Source organism: Bos javanicus, chromosome 15 (assembly GCF_032452875.1).
Source record: "Bos javanicus breed banteng chromosome 15, ARS-OSU_banteng_1.0, whole genome shotgun sequence".
Classification (NCBI taxonomy): Eukaryota; Metazoa; Chordata; class Mammalia; order Artiodactyla; family Bovidae; genus Bos; species Bos javanicus.
The window spans coordinates 40,839,433-40,856,884 of NC_083882.1; the positions used below are offsets into that span (position 1 = coordinate 40,839,433).

The following is a 17,452-nucleotide window of genomic DNA, read 5'->3' on the forward strand; positions in this document are numbered from 1 at the left end:
GTGAAACGAATTCTCTACATCCATAACTTATGTACAATCAGTTATAATTACAACATTGCAGCAATTTGAGCTGCCACCTGCTGGGAGCGGTCTAGGGAAATGTTTTGATGTTCTAGAATAATGTTCTTAATACTTTGCCAAAAATGAAAAAAATAAAAACACAACTTCACGATTCTTTACTGGGTTATGGCTGGTTCTAAGATTTTCTTTCTTCAGCTCCTGTTTTTGCTGCTTTCCAAGAGTCAACACACGCTGCATTTACTTCTGAATTGTCAATGAGGTAATGTGTGTATCAGTGAAATAAACAGAAAATTCATTCATTCATGGCCTTTGCACAGCTTTTATTATTAAGCTATGAGCATTCTGTTTGAGGCTGGTTTTACTAGCGGCTATGTGCACATCTGTCCGCAAGAAAAGAAGTTTACTCATTCCCCTTCCCACTTTTCTAGTAGCAGGTCTCGCTTTCTGTTTTTGCACATCCCTTTTCACTTTACAGTACATGTGACTATAGTGCACAACATGATTCCAAGTCACACAGCGGCCCACTGGGCACTGAGCTTCTGATTGGTGAAGGGCCGTCCAATCAGTGCTGGTGTCGCTGGGTTACCCCCTAACCATGTCCGGCCATCCCGGCACTACACAGTAGCAGTGAACCGTCTAATTAAAACCAAAATCCCCCAGGGAAATGCTACACTAGCAGAGTCAGTCTTGAGTTAGATCTTTATTTGGTGCTCCATCCAGATAAATTTTTAGTGCTTTCTCTTTCCGAGGTGAGTATGTTACACGATGTCCTGTTTTCTGGAGTCGACTGCTTTCTTTTTTCATCAGTTCATTTCTCTGCTCGTCTGTCAACTCCATTAATTCTTCTCTTCTATCCCTACATTTAAAATATTAATGACACATTAGACCAGTACAGCCATCTGCCTCTTTTATGTTTAAAAGCTATAATGCTCCTCAATGAGAAAATTAAATCTGATTGTCACCACTTAAGTTATATAACTTATCCTACGATGTCCTAGATTTCTAATGTGTTTATTATGTTAACACAGCACGCACTTCTAAAAACGGCATAGAATAATTTCCATGTTACTACTAGTATAATAATGGCTATCATTTATTGAACATCTATTTATAATAGCCATTAGGCCAGTTTTTTTAAATGCAGTATTTCAAATTCTCATAAAATCCTGCAAGGCTGACATTACTGATGCCATTTTACAGATGAGGACCTAGGTAAATAAATAACAAAGCTAAATTTGAATACATACCTGCCAGGCTCCAATGACTACTCTTTTTCCTCTCTCTATATAGAATGACAGATCCGGTAGCCACTAGCCATGTGTGTCTATTGAAGTATGTATGATCCAAATTGAGATGGGTGGCATATGTAATAAACACATAATATTTCTAAGACTACAAGGAAAATTATGCAAAATATCTTAGAAGTGATTTTTATATTGTTTACATGTCATAATGATATTTTGGATATAGTGGGTTAGAAATACTTATTAAAATAATGTTACCTTTCTACATTTTAAAATGTGGCTAACTAGAAATTTTAAAATGCAATATACGGCTTGTATTGTATTTCTACTGGTCAGGGCTATTCTATATCGTAACAATCATAAAGCTATTTATGAAAAATAAGATGTACAACAAAAATGTGGTATCTCTAGAAATAACCAAAACATTGTGAATGTTACCTATAAAATATGACTGCACCATCATCACAGATATAAAGAGGCCAGACATTCAGGGTAGAAACTTTGGGATTCCAGTCCAAATCCTGATGAATATCCAGGACAGAAATATCACAGGGAAAAGTTCCTCTACCCTAAGGAAAAAAGAATGAATGAATGAATGTCACCGTTGGCCATGTTTACTTAGCGTTAGTACCCAGATTTAAACACTCTCAGGGTCTTACCTTGGCAAACTCAATATCTTCTACAGGAATTCCACTGATTTCATAAAGCTGTAAGAGGAAACATTTCACGTGAGCTCACCTAAAAACTAAGTTTGCTGAAACAATTTTCCTTTCACCTTGTGAACACAGAAATAGTTTTGATTTTTTCCAAAGAAGTAACATGTTTGATTTTCCAAAGAAGTCACATGTAAAATTTTTTGAAAGCAGGAAGCAGAACTGTCTCCCCAGTCCACCTGCAAGTACCATGTCTCAAAATACCTATTTAGTATTAATATATTCCTTCCAGACCTTTTCCTATGCATATATAAACTGTATACAAGTTTATAAAATACATAAAGCTGTATCTATGAAATATATCTATATGATAACTTTATATAACCTATAAAAAACAGGATACAGAGTAACCTCATTCTCTTCACTAGTTGAAAAATATACCATTTTATTTCCAATTGATGGACACTGAGCATGTTTTTAGGTTTTCCCAGTTACAATTCTATATAATATGTATACTCTGTATATATTTCCTTGCGTATCTCTACAAATTTCTTTTTACTGAATTCTTAGATGTGCAACTGCATGTGTGAAATGTTTATAAACAATGCCAAGCTGAACCCTGAAAAACTTATGTCAATTTAATCACTTATCGAAGGGCTATGATATTGCCTGGTTTACCCAAACCATGACGACTCTAGGTCCCCAGCCTCCAGGATCTAATGCCTCATGATCTGAGGTAGAGCTGATGTAGTAATACTAAAGTGAATAACAAACGTAATGTGCTTGAATTATTCCCAAGCCACCCTCCTTCCCCACCCTGCCTGGTTCAAAGAAAAATCACCTTTCATGAAAATGGTCCCTGGTGCCAAAAAGGGTGGGGACTGTTGCTCTAGATATTTTTATTTTCTAAATCTTCATCGTTATTTAGGAGGTAAAAAAATGCTATTATTGTCTTCTATTTTTAATTTTTTTTTTTTTGCTGCTGTTATTGTTTTAACTTGTATTTCTTGTTCTATGAATTGCCTATTCATGTTCTTTGCTTATTTTAAAATTAGACTATCCAGTTTATTAATTTGTATCTCCTTTTAAATTTGGATATGTCTCACATATGTTTCATATGTTTTCCCCTTTCTTTTAGTTTTGTTTATGCGTTGCTTTAAAAAAAATTTTTGAGGGGGTGGTGTGCAGAAGATTTAACTTTTATATTGCCTATCTTTCCTTTTCTGGCTTTTGGTATTATACTCACAAATACTTTTCCCTCTATGGGATTATAAACTTATTTTCAATATATTCATCTAGAACATTTATCATTTTACTATATTTTAAAATATAAATACATTTAGAATTTTTTGGTGTGAAATATGGAAATACATTTTTTCCCAAAATGCCAACTGTCCTAGTACCTTTCTCCAGGGATCCTTAGGATTCTCACCTTTGCTAACCCTAACCTTCAGCTGGATTCTCTATTTAATTATACTTCATCTGGTTTTTTAAATATATATAGCAATTTACTCTAGTAACTCTAATCCTAACCACTCAGGGCAAACTTGATCCAAGTTATAGAAAGCGGGGCTCACTTCTGGACGGCCAGAAGTCAACATAATTTTTCAAAGCATCAGCAGCCCTGAGAAACAATGGCCATTTGGCACAGGTGCGACTGAAACAGAAAGGCTGCCGCATCAGTGTCTGGCACTCACTTCGTAGGGTCTCTCTTATGCAACACAGAGAAAAAGGTATGTTAGTTCATTTTGTTTAAAATGAGTTTACCTTATCTCGCAACTCATCAACACTACTGCTTTCCAACACAACCTCCTGGAAGGGATCCAACTTCATCTCTGAAGGCCTCCACTGTCTTGACAAAACTGCAAGTTGTGACATGGATTTCATCTTCTCCACCCCTAAGAATATGCAAGAGTAGGCCATCATTCTATTTACTCTCAAGATTCGTAATATGCCTTATATTGCCTCGAAAACAAAAAGATTTCCTTCAAGCATTGTTCTTAAAAAGTAGGCATAAAGAAACTAGTTATCCCAAGGAGTTTTTCAGAATAAAATACTCTCTTTCCCCTTCCAGTCTCAGAAGATAATTCGTAACCCCACAAGCTCTCCTTCCACCAGGACTCCTAATTTCACTCTCTCGTGAGTCTTGTTGGACACTGCTCTCCCAGCTACTCTCATCTTTGGACCTCTAATCTTTGCCTTCTGTTGGCTCCCACCTCCCACAATCTAAAATCATCATCAAACAGCCTTCATTTTATCTTCTTTTTTCATTCAGTCTATCATTAATCCTTCTCTTTTACTCCCAAACTTGCTGATTCTTCAAAACCCAGCTCAACCGTCACCTTTCTCTTTGATATACAGAAGAGCCAATTGCACTGATGTGTTTCTTAGCACATATCATTTTAGAACGACAGGTGTGTAGTTCTGGTGTTCCCATACACTGTGCATCTCGAGGGCAACCTTTATTCATTGTTGCAGCACCATGCATCAGAATGTCTGGCATTTTACAGGCCAATGTTTCTTAGATTTAATCACATGACTTAAATCTTACTCAAGTACTTTGATGCTAAAATATATACTGAAATGATACTGATGCACGGATCCACCATTCAGTGACATATTCTGGCTAATTCATCTCCGCCAATATATATTCTTTCCTAACAAGGGTGACGTCTATGTCCTTCATCTCTTCTTGGCCTACCCAGACACAGGATTACTCTGTAAGGCCCCAGATACTCAGAGAAGGAATAACTGATAACACACATTGCTCTTCTAGGTCACTGTTACTCAGTTATATGGGTTGAACTGTGTCCCCCATCAAAACATGTTGGACTCCTGAACTTCAGTATCTCAGACTGTGACCTTATTTGGAATTTACAATAGTAATCAAGCTAACATGAGGTCAGTTAAGGTAGGTACTAATCCGATATGACTAGTGTCCTTGTGATACAGGAAACTGGGACACGGACAGGAGCACCTGCACGGCGCACACCGTGTGACGTGAAGGCAGAGGCCAGGACAGTGTCGGGCATCTCTCTACAAGCGGGGACATGGGACTGCCAGCAAACCACCCCCGGGAGAGGCGTGCAGCAGACGCCCCCTCAACGCCAGCAGAAGGGACCAGGACATTGTCAGGCATCTCTCTACAAGCCGGGACACGGGGCTGCCAAGAAACCACCCCCGGGAGGGAGGCGTGCAGCAGACGCCCCTCACCGCCAGCAGAAGGGACCAGCCCTGACAGCATCCTGATCTCAGGTGGCCAGCCTCCAAAACTGTGAGAAGGTATATTTCTGTTGTTTAAGCCACCCAGTCTGTGGTACATTGTGATAGCCTAGAAAACTAATACTGTTCTCAAAATTTCTGAAAAATTAATAGCACATCCTCAAAGTAAATAAGCCAAAATGAGAAAAGATACTAAAAAACAAACATGGTTAAGAAATTTTTACTTCAGTAAAAAGTACTAAAAATGCAACTCTGAAACTGCAACTTCCCTGAAAAGAGAGACTGAAAAACAAACACGGCTAAGAAATTTTTACTTTCAGTAAAAAGTACTAAAAATACAACTTTGAAATTGCAACTTCCCTGAAAGGAGGAATTCATACTCTTAAAATTAGAGAAAAGAAGAAATATTTAAAAGGCAAATGGGGCCCAGAGAAAAGATAGAAGCAGCTCATTATTTGAGAAAAGCTACAGGCTTCTATTATTTCTAGAGAACTTCTGATATTTCTCCACAAAAATAATGAAAATACCATCAAGAACTTCAAGGAAAACCTCCCAGTTGCTGGAAATATTAATATCTTCTTCATAAATATGATAATCCAAAAAGACAGTGCCAGGATTCTTCCATGTTTTTTTCCTTAGACGAAACCTACAAATGTGATAAGATATTTTAAACTACTATACTCTGAAATTCTTAACTTAAAAAAAGTAACATGAATCTGACATCAAGGAAAAAATGAAATGTTCAAATACAAAAGTCAAGTGGTTATTCATTAAAATTTTGGGAAAATACAATGAAATGATCTCAAGACATCAAACTGAGTGTCCTGCAAAGGAAGCTCATACTAATTTCTAAATAATTTTGCTTAGTTCTATCATATTAATCTACAGTACAAAATTCTGAACAGTACAGGAATTTAAAATTCTTCATTTTAGAAGATCATGCCAATCCATGTCAACTGACCACACTGTCTAACGGCGACGACACTGTAATTTCACTTTACCTGTCAATACTGAGCTCTAAACCACACTGCTCCCTGAGCTGAGGAATTAACTCCTCTTTTGATTGCCGTACAGTCATTCCTTTAGCAAAAACAGCGTCTAGCAGAAACTTGCATGGCTAGGAATGTAAAGATAAACAATTACACCCTGGATTACACATTAAAATGAGGATCAATAAAACATTTTATTTGTACTTTACAGTGTGACAATTACTGGACTGGGTTTAGGAGTCTGTCTTCCTATATTTAAATCTTGGCTCCATTACTTACTAACTCTGTTATCTTGAGCAAGTTTACTGAACATTTCTGTATCTCAGTTGTCTCATCTGTAAATTGGGGACAGTGTCTTCCTCAGAATCATTGTGAAGATTAGATATGATAATACATTCATATTTCTCTTCTTATAATACAATGATCATCACCTTTATAGAGTAAAATGAGGGAAATGAATGCTAATTTTTCAAATACATCTATTAATTGTCTCAAAAGATACAGAATCCACAAACCCCAAACTCAAAGAAAGATAAGTCAAAATGAGTGTAATGAATCACACATAAGAGATATAACTGATGCCTAATAAAATATTTGTTGAACAAATGAAGGCATTTTATGAAAACATTACCCGCTTATTTGCTGTTTTTCACATCTGTCTAGGTCTTCATTGAGATGTTATAAATGTCTTTAAAATAGTGTCTTTGTCTTATTCTTCTGGGTATTTACCACCATTTTAAATATCACAGGAATATTTTATTACTCCCCTAGAACAGTCTGTTTAGATTCTTAATCCACCGTTTAAAAGCAATATGAACTTGGGCATGTTATTTAATTTCTCTGCGCCTATGTTTCTTAACCTATATAGTGGGAATAACAGTACTTTTATAATAGAGTTAACTGATGAGGATTAAAGGAGTTAATATTTGTTAAGTACTCAGAGAACAAAGAGGCACTAAATATAATGCTAGTTAAAAAATACTCTCTGAACTAAAAAAGTATATACTCTACAGGTCAGCTGCCATCCTTCTGTATCATTATACAATCATTCCCAGAAAATAAGCACGAACAAATCCACTTTTAAAAAGCAGAAAATGTATGCCATTCCAGCATTTGTATCAACACTTTAGATCAGAGGGATGACAAAAATGGTCTGAGGGCCACGATCTGGTGCCTGTTTTTCTGAGTGACGTGTTACTGGAAGGAAGTCACTGCTGTTGGCTTATGTATGGCCTCTGTCTGTTTCTGTGCTATAATGGCAGCACGGAGTAGCTGCAACAGAGACAGTATGGCCTGCACAACTAAAACATTCCCTAAGAAGAAATATTCCTTCTGTGTGTTGTGCTGTGCTTAGCTGCTCAGTCATGTCCGACTCTTTGCAACCCCTTAGACTGCAACCTGCCAGGTTCCTCTGTTCATGGGGATTTTCCAGGCAAAAACACTGGAGTGGGTTGCCATGCCCTCCTCCAGGGGATCTTCCCAACCCAGGGATCGAACTCAGGTCTCCTGCATTGCAGGTGGATTCTTTACCGTTTGAGCCACCAGGAAAGCCCTTTCCTTCTTTAGAGAGATAAAAAGAAATGTCTAGTAATAAAATCTGTACACTGCATGTTTTTAATACCCAAAGTGACCTTACATTGCTTGTAAGCATGTTACTTACCTCTTGTTCATTGACTAGAAGCTGGTACACTTTAACTCTGTATTCTCCTTTTTTAAGTGCTCTTCCCAGTCTAATTGTAATCTACAAATTAAACACACTTTTTAAAAGATGTGCTGTCTCAGCAGAATAAACTACCCATTCTCACCCCAACTATTTAGGATTCTCCCCCCATTTCTCTAGATTCTGGGCTGTTTGAGAACAGGTATATCTTTTACTTCTGATTCCCCAATGCCTAGAATAGTAACTGACACACAGTTAACATTTAACAAATGTTTGTTAGATGAATGGAGAAAACAATAACAAAAAAACCCAATAATCACATAATCCTTTTAGGGTCTATCTATTTCATCTTACTTGGAAGTAGTGTAACAGACTCTAATTATGCAGAATTATTTTTATCAACCTTATTGTCATCTGAAAACGATGAAAGTGTCTCATTCAGCCGGACGCTCTCAAACTCTTGATTGCTGGCGTACACGCGAAAGACCTTGAAGTGAGAGGACAGAACTCCAACAAAGGGCTCTAAATGTTGTTTGAAAGTGGCCAGAGTAATTCTTTTGTCAACATGCACCATCAACCCTAAGCACACAAATACACAGACACACGCAAAAAAAGAAACAAAAATGTGAAAGAAACCTCTTAAGAGTATAAATAGAGCAGATTATAGACTGCTAACTACACTGTGAGCAGGAAAAAGCAGCCCTTTTCAGTCACCTGCCTTTTAGCTGCTGCACTGCACTGAATGCACATGGACACTGAGCACACGCTACGTATAACCTGACGGCTTTAAACATTCTGAGATACTTAAGTGTGAGATATTTGCTTATTCATTGTGGTCACTAATTTAAAAATCAAACTTCCAGGAATGTTTTTCAAATACATACATTTCTAGTTCTGTGCAGGCTCTGGCTGCATCTCACCCCTGCCTCTTCTGCTTCCTTACTAGATGTCAAGACACAGAGCAAGTCACCAGCCTCCGTACCTGCGTTTTGTCATTTGAAAAATGGAGATAATAACAGTACCTATCTCATCGTATCTTACTGTCAATTCAGTGAGGTTAATAAGTTAATCATGCTTTTAGAATCGTTTCATAATAGTAATAACCTCAGAATCTAATTTTTTAGATTTACTAAAAATTTAGTAAATCTAGTTCTGGGATTTCTACTAAAAATGTCAAGACTAGCATACAAAGATGTCTGTCTTATTATGTAGTTGGTTGGACTGTAACAGAAATACCTACATGGATCAGAAGCTCCAACCTCGTCTAAGCTTCAATTTAAGCTCTCTTTGCATTATAATATGGACTTCCCTGGTGACTCAGATGGTAAAGCATCTGCCTAGAACGTGAAGACCCAGGTTCAATCCCTGCGTTGGGAAGATCTCCTGGAGAAGGAAATGGCAACCCACTCCAGTACTCTTGTCTGGAAAATGCCATGGACAGAGGAGCCTGGTAGGCTACAGTCCATGGGGTCGCAGAGAGTCAGACACGACTGAGCAACTTCACTTTCACTTTCTTTTGCATTATAATAGGATTATCTTTGATGTGCTTTATTTTTTTCTAATGCTTATTATTTTAATCTTTGTCCTTTTATTTTATAAGCCACTCATGATGATACTTTTGGAATATACTCATGACTTCTGGAATATATTTCTTACTCTGATCTTTATATTCTGTTAGAGAGCAAAAACATCACTAGTTATCTCTTTCTCTTAATAATAAGACAGTGCCGAATGCAGAAGCTGCCACAGAGTCTCAGGCTCATGGTTTCTCTGCAGCCCTAAGGCTCTCTGTAGGGCAGACCACAAGTTTTCTGTGAAATTTACATGAAAGGTGAAGAATGAAACCTTTATATACTCTTGGTTTCCATTTTCAAGTCATCCCAACTAGGATTGATGAATTTTTCTGAATGGATTTTTCAAATAATGTCTATTTACTATTTTCCCGGTTATAAAATACTGATTCACTAGAGAAAATGTGACAAGTATGAATTAGCAGAAAACATACAGTGATGAACTTTATTTACTGTATATGCCTTTTGAGGCAGTATAGCTTTTACTTTGTTTAAAACATCTATTTCTAAGCTTTAAGGAATATCCCTACATATTAACAATCTAGCTTTTGGCAAACAAACCTCTATTTATTAACCAGAGAGGGGTTAAATTTCTTGAGTGAAGGGTGCAATGAAAAAATTTCTTGATTAGAAATGAGCAGCCTATGGCTGCATTTCAGTTTTGCCACTTTGGTCTGATAAATGGCTATAGGTACTTATCCAATCTCTGAGCCTTAGTTTTCTCATGGGATTATTACCCAGTCTCATTGACTGTTGTTCAACAAATGTAGTACATTCTAAGGCACTACTCAAATAAAAGCTATCACTGCCGTTTTGGTTTCTCTTGTAACTCCTAGTAATGCTGTATCACAGGAAGACATGAATGTTCATTGGTTACTGATACAGTCCAATATGGTGATTAGAACCAAGTGTTCTGGAGTTAGATGGCCTGGCTGGAATGAAGTTCTTGTTCCCCTTCACATATTAGATTTGTGACTTCAACTAACTTCTCTGAACTTCAGTGATCTCTATTATAAAACAAAGATAACAATCTTTATATATCATAATGTGTTTTTGGGTCAATACATGCAAAATGCTTAACACAGCACTGACAAAGTGTTAGCTTAATTGACGAGCTATAATTATTTAGTGGTTTTACAGAACACCATCATATCGATTTTCCTATCTATGCCTTCATACAGAAGAGTTCAGTCTCTTCACAGCTGCAAGTTTAAAGTGCCCTCAAAAGCTTTCCTTTTTCATTCTTCTATGTATTTCTTGAAAGAGGTGGTAACCAAAATTGTACAAAGAAGTTTCAGTGCAAATACATGACCATTTTTATTACTCTGGTCTTCCTATTTATAACCTACTGCCTGCAGAGTACAACTAGGTCACACTGGGAGAGTATTTTCAAAGAGGTCTATAAGTACTCCCTGAAACGATTTCTGGATTATAACTAATTGCTTCAAGACCATCATTTTAAGTGTTATTTGGTTACCACCGAAATGAACTGCCTATACAGTGCAGGGCACATGACTCTTCAGGTATCAAATTCTCTGTTCACCCATTCTACCTTGCCATTTCATCGTTCTGAAGAACCTGTATTGTTACTTGTCACCCACATTTCCCAAGCACCTACTTTCAGATCCCTGTGGAACTGTGATGAAGCAGTCATAGTACAGATTCCTGAAACACTTCGCTGGCCATCATCCCCATTCCCTTTCCCCTAAGCCAGTTTGTTAAACATGAAAAGACACTTTGCAGGGTTTTCACCTTTTCTTCTCAAACAACCTTCTGTATAGCTTCTGAACACTTAAATAATTCATAGAAGATTATTTCTCTTCATCATATGTTTTACTATTTCCATGAATGCTAGTAAATTAGCCCACAATGTATTTCTAAAAAGGTTAAAATGGTTAGCAGGCTCCTTTTGTAAAGATTCCATTAACCGTTTTAAGATGGAAATGAGACCCTTCAAACTATAATTCTAAATATCCCCACTGAATCTTTCCTACAGTTGAATGCAGTCAAATTTCTAGTATATCATTCAAAAACAAACTCCTTGAAAGATATTTCTAACCTTTTTCCAAAGAGATGCTATGCTATGCATGCTAAGTCGCTTCAGTCGTGTCCGACTCTGTGCGACCCTATGGACAGCAGCCCCCAGGCTTCTCTGTCCACAGGATTCTCTAGGCAAGAATACTGGATTGGGTTGCCATTTCCTTCTCCAAAAGAAAAGGATGAGCAGTATCTTATTAAAGATGGTATTCTTATACAAATCAAGTTCCCAAATGTGTTTCATACCAGTGTCCTGAATATTGGCGGAATAAAAGAAAGACCTCACATCTAGATGAAAACAAATGATCTGGAATTGTTTGCTAATATGTTACCAAACAGAAACTAGTTACCTCATTAGAATGATTCTCTAACAAGAGAACCAAAGGCAGAGAAAATATGCTAACATTGAAAAGAATCCTTAATTTAGGTTATATGTGAGGATGAGTGGCTTGAATGAGGTTGCTTAATTTGGGATTAGATATTGTGAAATTTATCTGACATCTGTAGACATAGGCTGGATTATAAACTGTATATCTTGCTGTGAAGCTATTTTTAATTTCTACAATGCTCTTGAAGGGTTGAGAATGATAAGAAAGCAGTGTAGGTACGAGCTATCTTTCCTTTACTATGATGTGAGAAAACAAACAGCGGTTAGCAGTGAGAAGGTGGAGAAATGAGTACCAGGCTTGCAACTGGAATACTTGAATCTGATCCCAGCAGTGTGACCTACTAACTGTGTGACCTCAGGAAAATTAACTTGTAGGAACCAGTTTCTTCATCTGTGAGATATGTTTAACAGTATCAATTTCACACAGCTGCTGAGGACTAAATAACATAATAATGAGAGCTGTAAGAAAAAAAAAAAAGCCCATGAAAATTAAAATTTAAGTATTACTATGATAGAGTTTCTCTGTCTCCATTTTAATCTACCAATACACATTTTCCCACTTGAGTTTCTTTAAGATATAGGTATGGATGTCAAATAATTATGCTGTTTTTGAACCTACTTAAAAACACAAACTTATGTATTTTTACTACTGATTTCATAATTTCTATTACTTCCTTTTAAAAGATCCAATTTTCAGAGTATAAGCATCATAGCATTTAACTAATATAGTGGTTTTTTGTGCACCTTCTCTTCATGAGATGAAGCCTAATGCTGCACTTTAATCATCCCTACTTCTAACAAATACATAGGGCCTGGTTACAGCTTATATTCAGGAAATAATAGTTGTGGAGGCATACAAACGGAGAGATGAAGAGTGGGGCTCGCTTACAAACTAATAGGAGCAAGTACATTCATTCTAGAGCTTTAACCTTTAGTAATGGTCCCACTAGTTACTAGCCATATATGTATTTTTGGGAAAGTCATTCACCCTCTGTGAGTTTCAGCTTTCTCATCAGAGGATATCAATGTCTATTTTATTAATCTCAGAGAAGCTTCAAGTGAGAACAAACAAGGAAAAGTAAAATATAAAAACATAAGGGGTAATACTAATATTTGCCTTTCAGACTAATGCAAAATATTTAGGTTTTCAGCTATTTCCCTTTTATACTTGAAGAAATATTTTGTATCTTGCACCTGTTTGTCCTGCTAATTCTCCGGCTGGTTTTAGTTTGATATTTTATGAATTCTTTTATTAAGTCTCATACAATGTTATGTTTTGTTGTTGTTTGTCCAAGTGCCCAAATCACTTCCATTCTGAGGTTATACAATTCAGAATTTCTAGTTTACAACTTGCCTGAGGTTTCCTTCAAAGAGATGTGGGGGAAAAGGTCCCTTTTCTTTCTCTGACTTTCCCAGTTATGTACTTTTTAGGGGGTGTAGGAATGGTGCACCTTGGAGTAGGTGATGGAAGAAAGGGAAGGAATGCACACATTAAAATTTTTTCTAGGCACTGAATATAAAAGTTTCTAGAGTGCCTGGCCTTTTTTTGTATATTATTTGCTATTTAAACTATTTCTTTTCCTTTTTAAAATTTTGAACTGTTATTATACTTCTTTCCTTTAAAAATATTCTTAGTTTCTTTCTTTTTAACACCAGAGTCTGGACATCATTCCATCACAGGTCTAAGAACACTGCTCACTACAACTGTATCCAAAATGAAAACAAAGAAGAGAGGATAATCTTATAATCCAGGATGCTACAGGTAATCTTAAGACAAAGCATCTCTCTTAGCTGATTCTTCTCAACTAAAAATTTAAATGAACTGATAAAAAAGACCTGAGGCTGTTTCAAGAAGCAGCCTTTTTCTTTCAAGTACATACATTTATGTCCTTCCCCAGAACCTTCATCTGCAGCATAGGGCTCTGCTTTGAAATACATGTACTGTATTTCTCCCCTACTCTTGCCACTCTCATCATATTCACTGTCCGTTCCAGAGTCTTCTTCTGCTGTATCCCATGTCTCCTTTTTCCCTTCGTTCGCTTTAGTTCTTCTACTACTCGTGATGCTGTGAGAGTCAAGTCCATTAGCCAAAGGGATCTGGGCATTATCTGCATTGCACAAAGTATCACTGCTATGACTCGAGCTAAGAATATCACTGTCCACCGAACTTGTACTCCTATCATTATTCACATCTGAATCTGATCGCTCTTCAGACTGAAAATTTTCAGGATCAGAAGTCTGCATATGCTGTTCAAGTTCTCTATTATCCACTGAGGCTGAGGAGCCCCTCTCATTGAGAGGTGATTCAATGTTTTCAAAGTCACTTGTCTCAGTACTCTTGCTGCTGTCCCCATTATCTCCCTCCTGCTGCTGCTGCAGTGACAAGCTTTTGAGTTTTTCAGTGCTTTCTTCTAGAATAGCTTCCACAGACTTTAGGCTCCCTGCAGGTCCTTTGACTCTTTCACAGTCATCACCCACGTTCCCAGAGTCACCCCCAGCTTTCTGGTATGCTGTCCTTTTGGAAAAAGATCCTGGAGATTGTTCAGGTAGCAAAACAAATAATCTGATTGTATTTGCATGCCGATCCAGGAGTTTCCATAAATGAGAGTCTGTAAAGGCCATCTGGTAATCCAGAGTCTCAGAGCTTTCAACAAACACCTAAACAGTAAGTTAAAGAGTTACATTACACCATTAATTTTGGGGACAATCTCATTCAATGTAAGAATAATACCACATCAGTATAAGACAGTGCACAATAGATTATAAAATGTGAGATGATAATGTTTCTAAAGGACATATATATTGTTTTTGGAGACTAAAATAAACTTTATGTTCATATCTCCTTGTAACTGGCCATAAACTGTGCTAAGACAGATGGGGCACACGTGTGTGTGTGCCTGCCAAATCTCTTGCTTACTGGAATATTCATAAAAACATCTTGGCAATGCAACACCAAAATCCAAGTTCTATAAAAAAATTTATGGACAAATGACTTGATTCTATAGCAAATAAACTGCAAGGAAACAAACATGAAGGGAAAGCTTTAGACTAAAATAAACTTGAGATATTACGGACTTTATTCAGATTCTGATTTGAGCAACTTTCACTGAAAAAAAATTTTTAAGATAATCAGGGAAATCTGAATACTGACTAGATATTGGTTAATATTAAGGCATTTCTGTTAATTTTAGGTGTAATAATGTAATTGTGGTTATGTTTTTAAAAGAGTTCTCATCTTTTAGAAATATACACTCATATTGCTTATAGATGAAATGATATGATGCTGGGGATGTTTCTAAAATAATCTAGGGGAAGTAGTTAGTTACATATAGATGAATCAAGACTTAATAATTATAGAAGCTGGGTGATAAGTACATAAGGGTTCATTACACTATTTTCTGTATTTCTGCATATATTTGAAATTTTCTATAATAAAATTTTAAAAAGTGAAATGCATATATATGTATCTGGCAATTATGAATAGCATTTTGATTTTTGTATAAATGTTATTCAATAAATGTTATAAATGAGGGCTATAAGCTAACCATTTAAGGAAAAAAATTAAGTTAGATCCTTCCCACTCCTTACCCTAAAACAGTATTAGGGTAGATTAGAGATTTTAATGTTATATACAAATACCACACACAAGTACTGCAAGAAACTAGAGGTGAATAAAAATTACTCATCAAAATTAATAAAACAGTATAAAAAAAGGGCTAAATGTGATAAAAGATCAATCTTTCCTAAGATGAAAGAGACTGGAAATGGTGATAAATAAAAGATGGTAATCGAGGAAACTTTGCTACAGTTTATCCAGAGTAAACCAATAGCATAGGAATAAACACATGAAAAATGATATGATGGAAACATAATGATACCAAGAGATGCAACAAAAAGACCAACATGAACTTTCTTTTTCCTTCTAGAGATAAATGAGTAGGCAAAGGGAATAACATGGAATGAACCCAAGAAAAGAATTTTTTGTATACTAGGCATGCTTCAGACTCACCATGAAGTACCGCTTTAGGGGAGGAGCTCAAGAATGAACAAAATTCAGAGGACATAATCACTGTGACCAGAAGTAGTCATCAAGGTTCCACCAGAGAGGCAGGACTAATCAGGGACTTGAAAAATAAATGTAGGGAGATGGGGGAAAACACTACATGTGGGGGCGGCACATGAACAAGGCAGAAAGGAGAACCACCAAGATTCACTTAGAAGACAAAGAAGTATGATCTGACCTGACTATAAAGATAGGTAGTTACTGGAAGGATGTGAGAATTTAAAAGGTAAATTTCAGACAAATGGTGACTAGCAGTATAGAAAATAGTAATGGAAAAATAAAAGACATACCTTATTACTTCTAAAAAACCCTTCGTTTTTCAGGGTTTTACTGGGCACAGTGAGAAGGCGCAAGTCATTGTAGCAGCGCTCCAGCACTACTCTCATTGTCTCAGCAGGTAAATGGACGGCCTGAAATGAAAGTGATTTAATTAAAAGCACTTTCTCAAAATAATTATGCTTGACTTGGAAATATAGGAAAATAAGACACTGTTGAGTTCTTAAAAACAGCAGAAAGAAAATTAAGAGAAAAATAATCTTACTAGAGATTTACAAATTAAAAAAAAAAAACATTAGTCCTATCCACTAACTGGCCTGTAAATTAGGAGAACAGAGTATCACTTATAAATGTATGCTCTGAAACTATTTTAAAAGTAACAATTACTCACTAAAAGTTCTATTTCTCCCAAACTCATGAAGTAAATGAGGTGATCTGATTCCAAAGAAATTGAGTAACTGACTGTGAGAACTGATGTCAAACCACTTAACTTCCTGACTTTTGATCAGGTCTTCTGTATTGTGTTAATACTTCTACTAAATCAAATTTTTTTCTGTGTAAAATGAGATTAAATTAGTAGGTAAAATTTAAAGTTATTCTAAAATTTCATGTCCTTAATTTTTGGTGTCACTTAAGAGATTTCTCATGAAATGAACAAATAAAAATAATTTACATTTTACAAAACCTCATTTGTATAGTTAACGATGACTAATTCTGAAGCATCCTAGTTATAAACACTAAATTTCTTGGCATCCTGTTTTGTCTATACTCTACAGACATATTTTTCCCCAACAAAATTATAAGTTTCAGCGAAGAAAAGACATGTGTTTCTTTTGTATTCTACCTCAGTGCTCGTAGACTAAACTATAAAACAGAGCAGTTAATCATAAACTATGACTTCAAAATATGATCTGTTTCCTCTGATTATTACTGTGGCAAAAGTGTTGGAAGTAATTTTTTAACATAGTAATAACAACTAACTTCTATATAATACTTCACATTTATTTTCACAAAAAGAGCATTTATTTATTTTACTCATGTTCACAACAACCCTGTTAAAATAGGCATTAAAAAATTCCAGATGAGGTAAAAGACAATACTACCATAAACTGAATAACTAGAAATGACTGGGAACTGGAAGTTTCTTGACTTGTGATTTCTGAACAATTTCCACCACACCAAAGGACCCTGCTGCTGCTGCTGCTAAGGCGCTTCAGTCGTGTCCGACTCTGTTCGACCCCATAGATGGCAGCCCACCAAAGCTCCCTCATCCCTGGGATTCTCCAGGCAAGAACACTGGAGTGGGTTGCCATTTCCTTCTCCAGTGC

General features: G+C 36.3%; 1 protein-coding gene across 6 annotated transcripts in view; it reads right to left on the bottom strand.

Moving 5' to 3' along the window:
* Window positions 1-320: 320 nt before the first annotated feature.
* USP47 (ubiquitin specific peptidase 47) overlaps window positions 321-17,452 on the bottom strand; it is a 104,333-nt gene continuing 87,201 nt past the window's right edge. For all 6 annotated transcript variants that reach the window (XM_061440785.1, XM_061440784.1, XM_061440786.1 and 3 more), the window contains 10 exons: window positions 16,139-16,258; window positions 13,666-14,443; window positions 8,193-8,368; window positions 7,790-7,870; window positions 6,142-6,257; window positions 5,668-5,786; window positions 3,686-3,816; window positions 1,925-1,972; window positions 1,704-1,834; window positions 321-877 (listed from right to left, as the gene is read on the bottom strand). In XM_061440785.1, coding sequence (XP_061296769.1) covers window positions 703-877; window positions 1,704-1,834; window positions 1,925-1,972; window positions 3,686-3,816; window positions 5,668-5,786; window positions 6,142-6,257; window positions 7,790-7,870; window positions 8,193-8,368; window positions 13,666-14,443; window positions 16,139-16,258 — 1,875 coding nt within the window. In that variant the 3' untranslated portion in view covers window positions 321-702. The remainder of the gene's footprint in view (window positions 878-1,703; window positions 1,835-1,924; window positions 1,973-3,685; window positions 3,817-5,667; window positions 5,787-6,141; window positions 6,258-7,789; window positions 7,871-8,192; window positions 8,369-13,665; window positions 14,444-16,138; window positions 16,259-17,452) is intronic.